This window comes from Zingiber officinale, chromosome 11B (genome assembly GCF_018446385.1).
Source record: "Zingiber officinale cultivar Zhangliang chromosome 11B, Zo_v1.1, whole genome shotgun sequence".
Taxonomy (NCBI): domain Eukaryota; kingdom Viridiplantae; phylum Streptophyta; class Magnoliopsida; order Zingiberales; family Zingiberaceae; genus Zingiber; species Zingiber officinale.
The window spans coordinates 88,131,127-88,145,981 of record NC_056007.1 but is presented as its reverse complement, the minus strand read 5'-3'; the positions used below and the strand labels follow the sequence as shown (position 1 = coordinate 88,145,981).

Below are 14,855 nucleotides of genomic sequence, written 5' to 3'. Positions count from 1 at the left end.
CACCTTGCTGATCGCGTTCGTCCAATCACGGGGCGGGTACCGATCTTGATGATCCCGCATGGTCACGTAACGGCATCTTTCTATTTTCATCACCTACCAAACGGTCATCTCCATCTCCACCCCAGATCTGAATTTCTTCGATCGTTGTGAATCGAGATCGGAAAGGGCGGAAAAGCGAGGCGACCTATGGGCAGCAGCCGCGAGATGAAGCACCTGGTAGAGGTGGAGAAGGGGCAGGAGGCCGTCGACGGCCGGCCCTCCGTCGGACCAGTTTACCGCAGCGCCTTTGCTAAGGACGGCTTCCCTCCGCCCGTCCCTGGTATAGACTCCTGCTGGGACATCTTCCGGTGCGATGCCCTTGATATCAGATTCGTTTGCTGTCTTATTTCCAAAAAAGAACGTTGTTAAACCTCGATTTAATTTAGTTTGTCTGCTGAGAAATTTCCTGGGAGGAACATGCTTGGCCGTCGAGAAGTCGTGGATGGAAAGGTTGGATGCTGGTTATTTGCAGTCTGTTATATCTTTTGACCTATCATTATTCTTCTCCTCAAATTCGTTTTCAGGCCGGTAAATATGTCTGGATGACTTATAAGGAAGTGTACGACACTGTGATTAAACTCGGGGCTTCCCTAAGGAGTTGCGGGATCGAGCAGGTAAGAGCTATGAGATTGTGACTGTTAGTCTTTGTTCTCGTAAAGTGAATAGCGAGTGATATTCCCAAATGAAGGGACTTAGTGGCAACTGCTGCATATCTTATAAAAAATACAAACTGATTCCTTGCATTCGTTGTTTGTGATTGATACACTTTAGACCATTTTAGATTCTTGCTGATGGCCATCTCACGCTTTCATGTTGTCGTTACTTGTCTGGTAATCGGCAGTGTTTTGGCAACTGCCCCCCTTCACATTTCAGAAACGCAAGTATCTGAGATTGTCACAATTCACTGTTGATTTGAAAGTAAGTATTTTTTTTTTAGCTGCCTCCAGGTATCCAGCTTACGTAGACTAATCTGCCCATTAAAGGAAATTCATCCGTTAATTCGCCGAAGCTGAGACTCGATCCTTATATACCTTAACTTTAGGGTTTAGAACTTTAGGTCAGTTTCATTGAATGGATAAATTGAAAGATGAACTAGAAGCTAGGGATAAGTGAATAGTGGGATCATTTTTTCCATTATTTATTGGATGAATAAAGAGGGAGATTAGTATTTGAAAGGGCAAATTTAACCACCCATTCTCAGTAACTTGTCTGGCCCAAATCCGGGTAGAAATTTAAAAGTGCAAAAAATTATGCATCCTTAATGATCCTGTCCGAGCGCTGAGTCGACGGACGCTGGGGACGTGGCACGCTCCGCTATCTCCGGCTGGTGGTGTAGCTCTCCGACGATCCTGCAAAGAAGCCGAGCCGGGAGGGATTTCCCAGCGACGGCCCTCCGACTCTCAAGTCAGGCAACAAGAGAGGCAAAGTAACGAGGCTACAGTAGAGATGTGTGCATACCTTCGTCAACGTCTGGGGTCTTTATATAGGATCTCGGGGAAGCGCGGGCACGTTTCCCGATGCGTGCACGCTTCCCCAAACATACCTTAACAAGCTTGTGTCTGAAAAGTACCTCTGGCGCCATTCCGCAATCGTCCGAGCATATCCCGGATGTGACGGTGGAAGCTTCCACCGTATGATTCTGTGTACGGCTCGGCCGCCAACTCTGTTGCTTGTCGGCGGCAGGTGTCTCGAGGATGATATTATCCCCTGTCTCCTTTGTCCTCTCGCGTTCCTTGTCTGTTCCGGGGCCGAGCGGATCGGCCGCTGGGCAGGCATATTACTTCTGCATTGGTCATATGCTCGGATGAGACCGCTCCTGCCTGTACTGCCTTGTGCACCGGACGAACGGACAGCGCGCTCGACCCTTGAAACCTTTTTTTCCTTGAGCATCGGAAACCCGACCCCTAGTCGGGTTGTCTTTCATTCGGTTCGGAGGATTCACGGCCGGTCGGCCTGCGGGGCCCTGTCGGTAGGCCTGCTCCGTCCGGTCGGACGGTCTTTGGGTTGACTATCTTGACATTTGACCCCCACGTGCCTTTGACCCCCCTCCGACGAGGGTCCCCCGTCCTTATCACCGGATCACTTAAGAATGCATCCATTCAAGGAAACAACTCAAGGAACAATTCTTTCTTGTATCTCCTCTCTGTTTACCTTGTCTTTCCAATATGCCCATCTTTTTAATTTATTATTCTTCAAAAGAGACAACCTCTAGTCTGTTTCTTTTTTGATCTTAGATGGAATTGCATGTAAATGAAAGAGATCAATCAAATGGTTGTTAAAAAAAATTACCAACCACCCTGAGCTGAGATCTCATTTTTTACACTACCAATAATTTTCCTCTCATGAAAAACACTGTCGACTCCTTCACTTCCAATATTAACTTTCAAACTCCTATCAACTTGGAGAATGTATTATCTAATATTCCCAATTCATTCCAAAGCTATTTCATTTGAGACTCTCTAACAGAGATTGTGCCATCCAACAAGGGAAGTACTAATCTTCCTTTTTACCAGATTTTCACATACAAGGCTTGAACACTGTCAACTCCTTCACTTCCAATATTAGCTTTTAAACTCCTATCAACTTGGAGAACGTATTATCTAATATTCCCAATTCATTCCAAAGCTATTTCATTTGAGACCCTCTAACAGAGATTGTGCCATCCAACAAGGGAAGTACTAATCTTCCTTTTTACCAGATTTTCACATACAAGGCTTGGCTACCACAATCCAAATCATAGGTTATATATATATATATATATATCTCAGTAAGTTACCATCAACTGTTGCAAAATAACTAGAGTGTGTTTCATGAGGAGAATAAGTTCAACTAGCGACTGTATATCATTTTATTTTTGTGCATTTTCATATGTTGGGCACATGATTTGCGACGGTTTCTGTATGACACCACAAAGTAAGGATTTTCTAGATCCCACATTGTTTGCACAAGACAAATTTGCATTTCATGAGAAGATATTAATGAACTTTGTCTATGCTTATAACTTTTTGCATGATTATGTTGATATTTGAATGAAGATGGCTTCACTCTATAACTTTAACATTGCTCCTTAACAGGGTGGTCGTTGTGGTATCTATGGTGCTAACTGCACTGAGTGGGTTATTAGTATGGAGGTAAATTTGCTGCACAATTTAAGCAAGTCATGTGGAGCAATCGATTGGTGTTTCATCAGTCGATTGGTATCGAGCTGTTGGCCTGTAACGATCGAATTTCACTTAGGACCAGTCGACTGGTGTTTTTACCAGTCGACTCGTGGCGGGAAAACAATTTGGTGTTTTACTCCCGAGCTCTATTTAATATAACTTGGGGTGCTTGGGCATGGTTGACGAAATAGAGGCAGTTAACCCCTATTAGTAGTCTTCCAAGCTCCTGTGTGTCATCTATATGCACGTGATCAAAATTGTGGCGAGGTTTCTCCACCCACAAGGAGATTGAGTTAGCCGGAGGTTTTCCGAGAAGTCATCTACCGATGGATCGAGATCATCCACCTTACCGTCATCCATGGAGTAAGAACCTTAATCTCGAAATCACGTAAACGCCTTGTGTTACGGTTTGTTTTGGTTTATTGTCTTTCCTTATTGTTTATAGGGTTTAGCTTTCTTCTTGTTAATTTGTATTTTGTTTTCCACTGCGTACTAACAAGTATAGAAAGTGGCGTTTTGGGTGAGATCCCAACAGAGTTTTCTCTCATGTACCTTGCCTTGAGTTTTTCTCATAGCTCCTTGGCGGTTCCTACTGTATGGTAGATATCAAACAGGTTATCCCCCATAGCGTTGAGAATGTGACCTCTACATATTTTGTCGCCCGTCTCCCACTTCTGTTTTGCATGGAGCTTGTCCAATGTCTCCTCCTCCTCTCCTTCATGTGTTGGCTTTCGGGTGTTGAGCCAATAAACCACCTTTAGGGTCACCAACAGGAAATGAACCCTCTTCTTCCAACAGATGAAGTTGTCTTCATCAAACCTGTCAAGCTTAATTATACTAGATGTTAGGTCTTTCACAACACTAGTAATTTTGGATGGTAACATAAAACCTTAAGAATATTAGTGTATTAGAGGCTAGTGCTCAAAAATAAGATCAATCTTAAATTTCAAATCATGTTTCAAACACTATCTTTAAAGATTTATTTGATCTATAAATTATGCACCCTAAAGATTAAATATATTATAGAATTAGATGAAATTAATTATCTATACTTTTTACACTGAGTAAGATAATTCAAAAAATAAAGAAAAGAGAGTCAAAATGTGTTTTCTTTTATCATCCAACTTAATCATTTTACATATAATCAAGTTCATCAGGATGTTGAAATGACCAAAAATTATAATTTTTCCTAAAAGTTACGACTCGTTCAAAAGTTAAGATTTTTCCTTCGCATCTTTTCATTTATTTAAAATATTCAACGTTCTTCTACCTTAACAAATTTAAATGGATAAACCATCGGATGATAACTAACTTCGACTGCCATGCCATGGCCGTGATAATTATTTAAAGAATGTTCCAATAGGAATTTGTTCGACGGATTATAGTTTACGATCCAAAGGATCCGATCTCACAAGCAACCAGAATCTTCTAGACCGTAATCTTTGATCCACTCCTAGATCAGGAGTTATTAATAGGTAGGATCTCATGGACTTTACCTGTATAACAGATTGGGTCTATAAAATCTCACTTATAAATGAAGTGGTTCATCATCTGGACCGCACTTTGCGGTCCAAAGGATCCATCCTCACAAGCATCCAGGATTCTCTGGACCATAACCCTTGGTCCGCTCCTAGACCGGGGGTTACTAATAAGTGGGATCCCATGGACCCTACCTGTATAATAGGATCCTCTGGACCATAACCCTTGGTCCGCTCCTAGACCAGGAGTTGCTAATAGGTAGGATCTCATGGACCCTACCTGTATAACAGATGGGGTCCATAAAATCTCACCTATGAATGAAGTGGTCCATCCTCTGGACCGCACTTTGCGGTCCAGAGGATCCGATCTCACGAGCAGTCAGGATCTCTGGACCGTAACCCTTGGCCAAGGGTTGCTAATAGGTGAGATCCTATGACTCTACCTGTATAACAGATGGGGTTCATAAAATCTCACCTATGAATGAAATGATCCATCCTCTAGATCGTAAAGCGTTCTGAGGATCCGACCTCACAAGCAAGGATGAGTTCTCTTGATTTGATACACGTTCCATTCGCAAGAACCAAATTAATCGAAACATGGGCCATACTCAAACAAAAGCAGAGTAACGAATTAATCTCACAGAGTTATGTTTCCAGGACCACTTTCGCATTTATATATATAAAGAAAAATAATATGTAGAGAAAAAAAATCTGAAAGAAAAATTCAGGTATAGACATATAAAGTGATGGAGTTTACAAAAGTAAAATAATGGATCATGAATTTATAACTTTTTTTTTGAGATTTTTTTCTTTCTGCATATCATTACTCATATATAAAAAAAATGTTTTTATTAAATCATATAGATTAAAGCGGTAAAGGGCAATCAGCTTAGTTCAAAAGCAATGTTAAAGACAGATTAGTTCGTTGTTACCAGTTACCTCTCTTGTACGACAGTTGCTACTTTGAAATAACTTTAAAAAAAATTTGAACTTTTTAAAATGTTATGGTGGAAGTTTAACCAACACAAAATAGCCAGTTAAATTCTATTAATAAAGATTGGAGCACAAGACTCGCTTCATAGCAATAATGTCCGCTTCCTCTGTTTCACTGTAGCAGTAGAGAAATCAATTTTTACATACCTTTAAGTAAGACGACAACGAGAAACAAGATAAATATAATAATCTTTATAATTTAGTGCATGTTTAGTGCTTTTGTTTGCAGCGTATTAATTCATCTACCACGTTAAGGACTACCAGTGTCCCTCGAAACGATACGATGATTAAAACATAAAATATTATAATATAAAATTTTAAGATTTGACATAAAATATTATCATATAAATTTTTAAGATCAAAACTCAAAATATCCAAACATATCTCTTTCATATCTTAAGACTAACGCTAATGACTAATAATCACTCATAATTTACTTCCTTCGTATAATCTAAAATCCTCGTATAATCTAAAGACGAATTACTGAGACAATGAGAAAAAACAAATCACCTTTTATCACGTTGAGGACTATCAATGCGATTTCAAAAGAAGATAGACGACGTACTCAAATTGACGACGTACTCAAATTGATATCGTCCGTATTGCCCATACCAAAAGATTAATAGTTGTCAACCACGAGTGAATCACATCATTCATCAAAAAACAGAACAGGGAGCACGCAATCAATTAGCTGACTTTTTCCATCTGGCAAAGAAAAATTGAATTGGCTGTGTGTCACCATCTCTCCTATTCCATGATTCTTGCGCGTGAGCGATAGCTGTTAGGCCAAGCAAGGGAAAAGGAAATAAGTGGCCGTGAATATATTACAAGGAAGATTTGAAATGGCTCTAGCTCTTGTTGCTGGCTTCGCCTAGATGGATTTGAAATGAAGGCTCACTGCTTGTCTGAGCCACTTACTGCTAGTGCCATCAGCAATCTGCAGAATATCATGGATCACAAAGGATATACCAGAAGTACTGGCGTCCCAACTGTTTAATTCGAACACCACGATGTCCTGGCGCGGAGTGGTTTTAGCTGTACGACCACCACGCTGATGTTGTCTTCGCTTTCTCTGGAGACAGCGAGTTGAGCTAATAGAGCAGCTGCTTCGGTGGCAGTGGAGCCGCCAACGGCATCGGGGAACATCCTTGCCATCCGGCCATTGAGGCATTGCCTAGCAATCTTACACGCTGCCTCGTTCGACACCACGTCCCATAAGCCGTCGCTAGCCAATATGAGGAACTCATCTTTGTCGGTCCTCTCGGTCACGGTCACGTCGGGTTCTGATATCACAAATGGCTTCAGGTAGTAGTCCCCTGCAAGATTGTAATGCTATGGCAGGCCGTTCACAGACTGGCAATGAATTACATGAATTTAACTAAGGAGGAAGACATGTGAAGGACGGAAGAGAAACCGATAGATCTTGAAGTGGCTAGAACTCCCAAGACGCGATACCCTTCCCAATTGATAACCCTCCCTCCGGCCGCCTCCACTCTTGCCATCTCATCTGGTCTATCAGCCTGCGATGCTCAAGAATAAGAGATTCACAAACAGGAAACAACTATCATTTTCCAAAACATTCAAAGTGATAATTAAGAAGATAGGATTGATAAAAGTCAAACTGCTGAACAATTTTGTTTCAACAACTAAGCAAAAACAAATTGTAGGCATATAAAACATTCACCACAAATGATCAATTTTGCAGCTAAGCTGTGCAAAGACCATTGGTTTTCCTACTGATTAGATTCTCTTTAGTAAGACCACTAAGACGAAAATAGCACCATGTAGAAATGATAGTTAAATAAGACAGTAAATCTCTTATTAGTGTACTTATGTAAACATTTTGATTTTGGGACTTCTGTTTGAATGAAAAAGATACACAAGTCAGATCCTAATTCAACCTGCTCTCTTACATGTGTATACATTAAAGTTGTCTAAACTGAGTTCACACAGAAGACAATCCTACTAGTAGAACGAACCTTGCATGAAGCCCCCTTCACTGCCAACAAGCATTTACGACTAGTAACTACTACAATAGGTGGCAAGATGCACATCTTGTTTATGTATCTAACTATACGAGGGTATATTATTTGAGATACTACACCGACCATGTTCAGGAAAAGCCAAGGCTTTTGCAGATCTCTTGTTTGCCGTTAAACCAAAATGAGGATAATGTACATTGAATGAAAAAGTGTATCAGTAAATTGAATGTCACAAAAAGAAACAAATTAAAAGGTCAAGTGCAACAGCTATCCAATTTAATTGTCGGAACAAATAGCATAAGGTGTGAGAGCATAGTTTAGCCAATTCAAAGAGAAAGCCATCAACCCTAGACATGTATCAGCATGTATCAAGAGACAATTCTTACAGACCAGTATGGCTCAAAGATCCACCCTTTCTTCAATCTCTAACCATGACAAAACAATTTTATTGAAAGGACTTCAATGCATGCTGATATACCATAATAGAAACAGATACCACATGTTTGCATAACGTATCAAAAGGTATGTTATACACTAAAATGTGGGCAAGAGAAGGGTCCAGCCTTCTGAAGAAGCCAGTTCGAAAAGAAAAAGAACCACTTTTCTGTTGTTCAGGTCAGTGCACCATTAAAAAAAAATCAACCAAAAAAATTCAAGGTAGCTTAGATTCAAATAAAAATAATGTTGTTCGTTCTTTGGAATAATCTCATATTGGGTGCCAATTCATCACACTTAACATCATCCAATCCATAGTACTTGTACGGTTTTACCTTGTGGTCGAAGGAGAGGGGAAGAGCGGCACCGCCGCGGCAGAGCACGGCCCTCGAGTCGCCGCAGTTGGCCACCACGATCCGCTTTGTCCCCACCACGGCCACAACGGCCGTCGACCCCATTGTCCTCTCCGACTCAGCCTGCGCCGTTGCCTCCGCCTCGCCGTCCACCCTTGAGAAACTCGCCGACATGACCTCCCTCCACCGGCCTTCCGCACGGGGCCACCCCACGGCCGACACCTCCTCCGCCAGAACCACGTGCAGTCGCTCCCGGCACAGCTGTGCCACCCTCGCGCCGCCGTGCCCGTCGTACACCCCGAAGAAGTCGTACTCAGACGGCCCACCTCCCCCGATGAACCCCGGCACCACCGCGACCGCATCCTCCATCTCGCGCCTCCGACCGATCAACGAAACGGCTCCGTGGGACAGGCAAGGAAGCCGGGTCCCCTGCCCCTCCCTAACGCGGATCTCCCCGCCGCCGGCCATGATTCCGAAGACGCCTTCATCGGCATCCCGATCGGACGTTGGCGAAGAATTGGATCCCTCTTCAGGGGAATCCATGGAGCGCTTGACCTCGAGGCCTACAGACCTGCCGCGACGGAGTCCGATTCGACGACCACGAGCCGACGACGGCTTCTTGAGGAGGATGGACACGGTTTCATTTTCTTGGGAGAAGCCCACTGCTCCGCCGGCCTTCGAATGGATCTCGTCGGCTCCCGCCATGGTTTAGGGCTCGAAAGCTACCAAACAAGAGAGACAGAAACGAAAGAAAGAACGGCGAGGAAGGCGAAAGGCACGCCAGAAGCGCCGTTTAAACTATCAGTTAAGCGGAAAAGGGAACACGTGGAGAACGAATAGCCGTCAGATACTTCCAACCGCCTCCGATGCGCGCCACCTTGGTGACGCCGAACGCGAGGACCATCATCAAGCGGGGCCGCCCCTGAAGGAGACGTGGACGGTCAAGATGAGGCTCCGCCTCGAACGTGGCGCGGCAGGTGCGAGACGATCGGGATTTTGTATTGACCCGAGGCCGGTTCGTTATTTCCACCCGCTTTTTTTTCCTACTCAGAACGTAGTTCGAAGGACGCGTAGCCAACCTGAAATTGCGCAGCGGCAACGAGAGGTGTGAGAATAGGAGGAGTCTCTGAGGTTGCGGCGATGACGTCTCGGACAGATGGAAGCGGTCAACCGAAGTTGACCCGGAGGGACGCGTGGCAAGTTGTCGGGTGAGGCGGATAAACGTTCCGGCGTGCTGCGGCTACCGTTCCACTAAACCAATACGAATCTGTCGCTAGTTATCAAAAAAATCACGTTTATAACGGCACAAAATATTACGGAGTATCTTAAGATCCCATAGATCAACCGACACTGCCACGTAACTTAATTTCCCGACTAAATTTATGGTCATCTGATTACGATGAAGACTTTATGATTAATTATTTTTCGCAAATTAATTTTAATTTCTAACCGCAAACCATAAAAAAACAATTTGCAGCCTAACTTATTGGAAAAGTTTTCTGGAAAATCTCCTTCTAAGATCATCAAATTGACATCTCTCCTGCCTTGAATATTTTTTAAGACGAAAAAACGAATGGCCTTGACAAATAATTTACTTAACTTGTTCTAATACACAAAATAGTTAAATAAATACTAGAATAAGATCTAATATCACTATCAAACAAGGGTTAAGCTTGCAACAAAAACCACTAGGCAAATCACATCAGATGTGACAAATGTAAAGCACTGGACTGAGTTTTGAAACACCCTTATGCTTTAAGTTGAGATATAAGATTTAGAGAGTCACATTGCTTGAGCTGGAAAAGAAGAAAAGCAGTATTTAGCATGGAGTTTCAGATGCCATAAGCAGTACTGAAGTAACACTCGGTTACATTCCTGTTCAGAATCTGCAGCACCTTGATGTTGGACTGGCCGACAAATCGAGGTGTCTTGAACTGGCTCATTGCGCCGCCGAGATCCAGGTAATGATCCATGATCTTGTGGAACGTTCCTTTGCGCACGATGCATAGCTCGAGAGGTCCGATTGCACCGACTTTGCGCGAAGAAACATAGCCGGCATCCACAAAGGACATGTCCAGACAATTGCAGCAGCTGTGAAGGACTTCCTCTGTCGCTGCATCAGAGCTTAGCTCCCAAAAGATCACATAGTGACCAGGCTCCATGGACGTATCGACATGGCTTGTGAAGTCCACAACTTCAAGCTTTTCCACGGCCAACAGCTTGGCTGCCTCTTCAACTGCCAACTGCAGATCTTTCTCAGTGTTCTTGTCGATGTTGATGCTTAGCACAAGGCTTCTTCTGCATATGAATTGGAGCTCTGGTGTGCTGTTGTGAAAGCCAGCTACCCTTAAGACGTCTCCCAATCTGTACCTATAGAGACCTGTCATAGGATTTCAATATGCTTGTCCTAAAGTATTCTCATAAGAGAAAGAAGTAAAGCCAAAAGATAAGATAAATGGAGCAAATGCAAAGAAAGCAATACCTGCAAAATTGGTAAAGGCAATTTCATACTCTTTTCCAACTTCAACTTCAGTAAGGCCAACTGGTTCACCTTCTATATAGTGAATGGTGGCTTTACTGATCTCTGTCTCCTGCCCTACTGGCTTCTCCAGAGGGATGAATTCAAAGTAGCCGATATTAGGAAGCACGGCGAACGTCACAGACTCGGGCGGTAAACTAGGATTCACATTAGCTCCAATCCAACCTTCCGAAGAGCCATAGTCGGCGCTCATGAGGGGTAGGCTTCCTGCATAATGCCTTAACTTGTTCAAGTAGGGTTCCATGGACCCTGTCATAATGCCATAGACGTACTTGGCATTCGGCCAAAGCTCCTGGATCACGCCGTACCAATTGCTCAACCTCGTACATTTATTGTAGATAGAGTCCGCGAGATCGGGACTGGGCCTTAGGAGCTTAGAAACAGCTGCACGCATCGATGGAACAGTAATTCTACTTGATAAAACTCCGGTTCGGATATCTTCACAAAGTTCCTCCCACACATCCTCAAATTTCCGGAACGCATGAACTATGCTATGTGCAAATGTGGAGAAGACAAACTGCACTTCATCGGAGTAGATCAGCCCGCAAAGGAGGTGGCAATACAAGGACTGCTGGAAATCAGAACCAAAGATGACTTCATCTGGACTGCAACACTGTGATTGGATATCCTTCATTGTACACTTGAACTGCTCGGTTCGGTACACATTGGTGGTAGCTGTGGTGGCGATGAGGCCACCTTTAGTTTGAACCTGCTTGCTGCTATAGATGAACTGCAGAGCTTTTCCATTGCCAATGGGATATTCTCTGCAAATCGCATCTAACTCTTAACTCTGAAGTATATATTGAACATGAACTCACATTTCAAAATGTTCATGAAGATGCAGTAATTTGGAAAGTAATTGAACATGAGATTGAAGCAACAAAATGAGTAGTAAACTTTTATACCGTTCCTGGTATCACAAATTTACCAAAACACAAGCATAAACCACATCAACAGATTTCACATGGAAAGATTTGGAAAGTGATTATGATTCAGGCATGAGATTGAAGGGGTAGAAAGAGAAGATTAATCTATCAAGCATCATACCTGTTCCGGAATGCAAATGAAGTTCGATAGATCTGCATTGTGGACTGAACTAACTCATCAGTGAATGGCAAAAGCTTGGGTTTTCCTTGTGTTGTACCAGAACTACGTGACAAAGAGCAAGTTTCCAAAATTATAATTACTAGACATTGTGAATAGGGAAAACAAGGAAAAGAGAGGTTCCACCTGAGTGAAATGGAACGTATAGGCTTCCCAGTGAGAATGGGAGAAGTATCTCCGTTGGCTATCCTCTGAATAAAAGGATCTAAGTCGCTGTGAGTGACCAGAGGGACACAAGCCTTGAAGCTCTCAGGGTCAGTTCTTCCTCCGAGGCCTAGTTTCTGCAAGTACTCTGCTTCACCATTTTGTTCGAGTATTTTTCGAAGAGTCTCCCTCTGCTGCTGGCCAGCATCCTTTGTCAGCTCTTCAAACTCATCGATCACGCTCTCGAGGCTGAAAACTCTCATCTTTATCTTACAGTATCAGCGAAGCCTCCTAAAAGTCGCAAGGAAAAACCTCCCAAGTCATTGAAGGGCATTAAATCTAGTCAACAAACAAGGAAAACACCAACAGATTCTTTAAGGAGCCCGATCTCAAACTAGAATCAAGAATCTCGTTTGATCCGACAAACTTTAATTACTAGAGCAGGACGGATGCATGCAAAGGGAAAACACAAAATCAAACAAAAACGATAGAAGACGAGCAGTGTCTATCAGGAAAGTAAAGATACAAACTGAGGTCATTTCACTTCTTTAAAATCTACTAGTTGGAAAATAAAGTGAACAGAAGAGAGATTCAATGGGAGGTAAAATAAATTAGGAAAAGGAAGCCAAAGCAACCGAAAGGCGAGAGCAGGAATCGGAGGAACGAGAACACAGTGGAAAAGGCATAAAAACGTCGGCTTTCGACACCTGTCCCGGACACCATCTAAAAACAAATTCGACCTAACAAGAATCCCGCCGCCAGAACCGCCGCCGCCGCCGCCGCCAACCTTCTTCCCCCACCCGATCTGCGCTCGAATCCAACAAACAGCAGACAGAGAAAGAAAGGATCACACAACTCCTCCTTCCTCGAGCTCGATTTTCAATTCGGTCATAAAAGAAATGGTCGCTAGCGAGTATTACTCAATCAGAAGCATCAAGATCTCACCTTTGGGTCCTCTCTGCCCTCGCTGCCCTCCAGCAATCTCCACGCCGAGGAACGCCGAACCAAGGGGTCGAATTTATAGAGAAGAGGATTAGGCGGCTGAGCCCCCAGCAGCCGGATGAAGGAAGAAGACCGCTGCGTCGAGTGGGTTGCCGACCGTGAGTGAAGTGACTCCTCAGCCGGCTGCGCTGTTAAGTGCTACTAGTGCCCAGGTTGGGCGACCACGGCGGAGACACACGTCGACGTCAATGCGCTGAGAACGGTGGAATTGGGACACTAACGGAAGTCCGCATGGGACACAGACTGCATAAGTCCTCGCTATTTTAACTCTCTGGGACCATCCCATTTAGCTTGCTGCGGGACTCAAAACACGTCCACCAATCATTGATGCCATCTAGATTATTTCCAGTGTGAAATTTTATTAATCATATAAAATATATAACAAAATAATTTTGGATAAACTTCGAGGATTTATTAATCTGTCATCCATTCATAAAGAATATCTATAATATGACTAGATCACTGCTACAAAGATCTTAAACTATTTTTATAACTACTAATTAAATAAGCATACTGTTGAAGATAAGAACTGCGTTAATGGAACTCATATTCAGAAAGGAAGTCAGTGCTCTCTATCTATGGATAGGAACACGCGTGGCAGCTGAATGAAATCACACTGAACAGTAAAGAAGATGCAGTGCAATGCCTTTTTTAGTGGATTGCAGACTTGGAGTGTAGCCTAAAGAGGGGAGACCAAATCAAATTTGGGAGCTGATAAGATTAAAAGTGCCAATTAATTTTCAGGTTCGTGTTTAGAGAGGTTTAATAAAACGTTATGCATTGCTGACATTGAAAAGGAATGGGCATTAGGTGATGGTAATGGCAATGGAGATGCAGAACGGTTCTTTTCGGTCACTAAAGGAAAAAAAAGCAGAGGCGAGAATTGGGCAGAAGAGTAGAGTGGACAACACTGCAACTCCAACACTTGCAAGCTATAGACTAGAGAGAGAGGGGCTAGTTGAAAGGTGATAGATAATTAAAAGTTGCACACAGTAATCATTTAGTTGTTTAGTTACGTATTTGAAGTGTACATTAAATATGGAGGTCAGTATCAGCCAATTGCAATGATACACCAATTAAGGTTCTGTGGATTGCACATACAAGAGCCTGATACTCCATTTTCTTATTCCAACTGAAGTTATTTTAAGGATTATATGATTCGATCAGTAAAGAAAGATTTGGACGGAAGGAAAATAGTAATAAGAAGGGAAATACACAAGATTTTATTCAACTATCATTATAATTGATCCTGCCCGGAGTAATGAAGTGACATTAGCGTTGACAGAGAGGAGATTGTGACATTGTGATCGCACGGGCTTCAGAGAACAGACCCTCACCATGGCCCAGCAAAACTGCTAGACTTACGCCTGTGGTATTAGATCTCTGCACACTCAGACAAGCACATGGAACGTTAGAGATCATGAACTAGGGAAAAAGTCCCCGGAGCAGGTCCTCAGACGCTCAAGTCAGGTACTTTTTCTCCAGAAAAACAGTGTACGAAGGAATAAGAACAGTAGGCAAGTGTGCGAGTGAGCGTACCTACGCAAGGGAGAGGACGTCCCTTTTTATATGACAATACGTAACTTCTGGACACTGACCCCTGTCAGAGGATGTCGGGTGTCAGG

At 43.1% G+C, this 14,855-nt stretch overlaps 3 protein-coding genes across 3 annotated transcripts; 1 reads left to right on the top strand and 2 right to left on the bottom strand.

Moving 5' to 3' along the window:
- The first annotated feature begins 99 nt into the window (after positions 1-99).
- Positions 100-3,652, top strand: LOC122034170 (long chain acyl-CoA synthetase 4). Its single transcript, XM_042593294.1, has 5 exons — positions 100-347; positions 426-489; positions 564-653; positions 3,114-3,217; positions 3,646-3,652. The coding sequence occupies exons 1-5, from the start codon at positions 187-189 to the stop codon at positions 3,650-3,652; spliced, it is 426 nt and encodes a 141-aa protein (XP_042449228.1). The 5' UTR covers positions 100-186.
- Positions 3,653-6,250: 2,598 nt separating this feature from the next.
- Positions 6,251-9,203, bottom strand: LOC122034972 (protein phosphatase 2C 51-like). The gene is made up of 3 exons (XM_042594324.1): positions 8,424-9,203; positions 7,086-7,191; positions 6,251-6,987 (listed from the first exon to the last, which is right to left on the bottom strand). The coding sequence occupies exons 1-3, from the start codon at positions 9,144-9,146 to the stop codon at positions 6,665-6,667; spliced, it is 1,152 nt and encodes a 383-aa protein (XP_042450258.1). The 5' UTR covers positions 9,147-9,203; the 3' UTR covers positions 6,251-6,664.
- A 969-nt stretch (positions 9,204-10,172) lies between these two features.
- LOC122033694 (jasmonoyl--L-amino acid synthetase GH3.5-like) lies at positions 10,173-13,509 on the bottom strand. Its single transcript, XM_042592815.1, has 5 exons — positions 13,174-13,509; positions 12,211-12,519; positions 12,028-12,129; positions 10,924-11,744; positions 10,173-10,821 (listed from the first exon to the last, which is right to left on the bottom strand). The coding sequence occupies exons 2-5, from the start codon at positions 12,489-12,491 to the stop codon at positions 10,274-10,276; spliced, it is 1,752 nt and encodes a 583-aa protein (XP_042448749.1). The 5' UTR covers positions 12,492-12,519; positions 13,174-13,509; the 3' UTR covers positions 10,173-10,273.
- Positions 13,510-14,855: the final 1,346 nt, after the last annotated feature.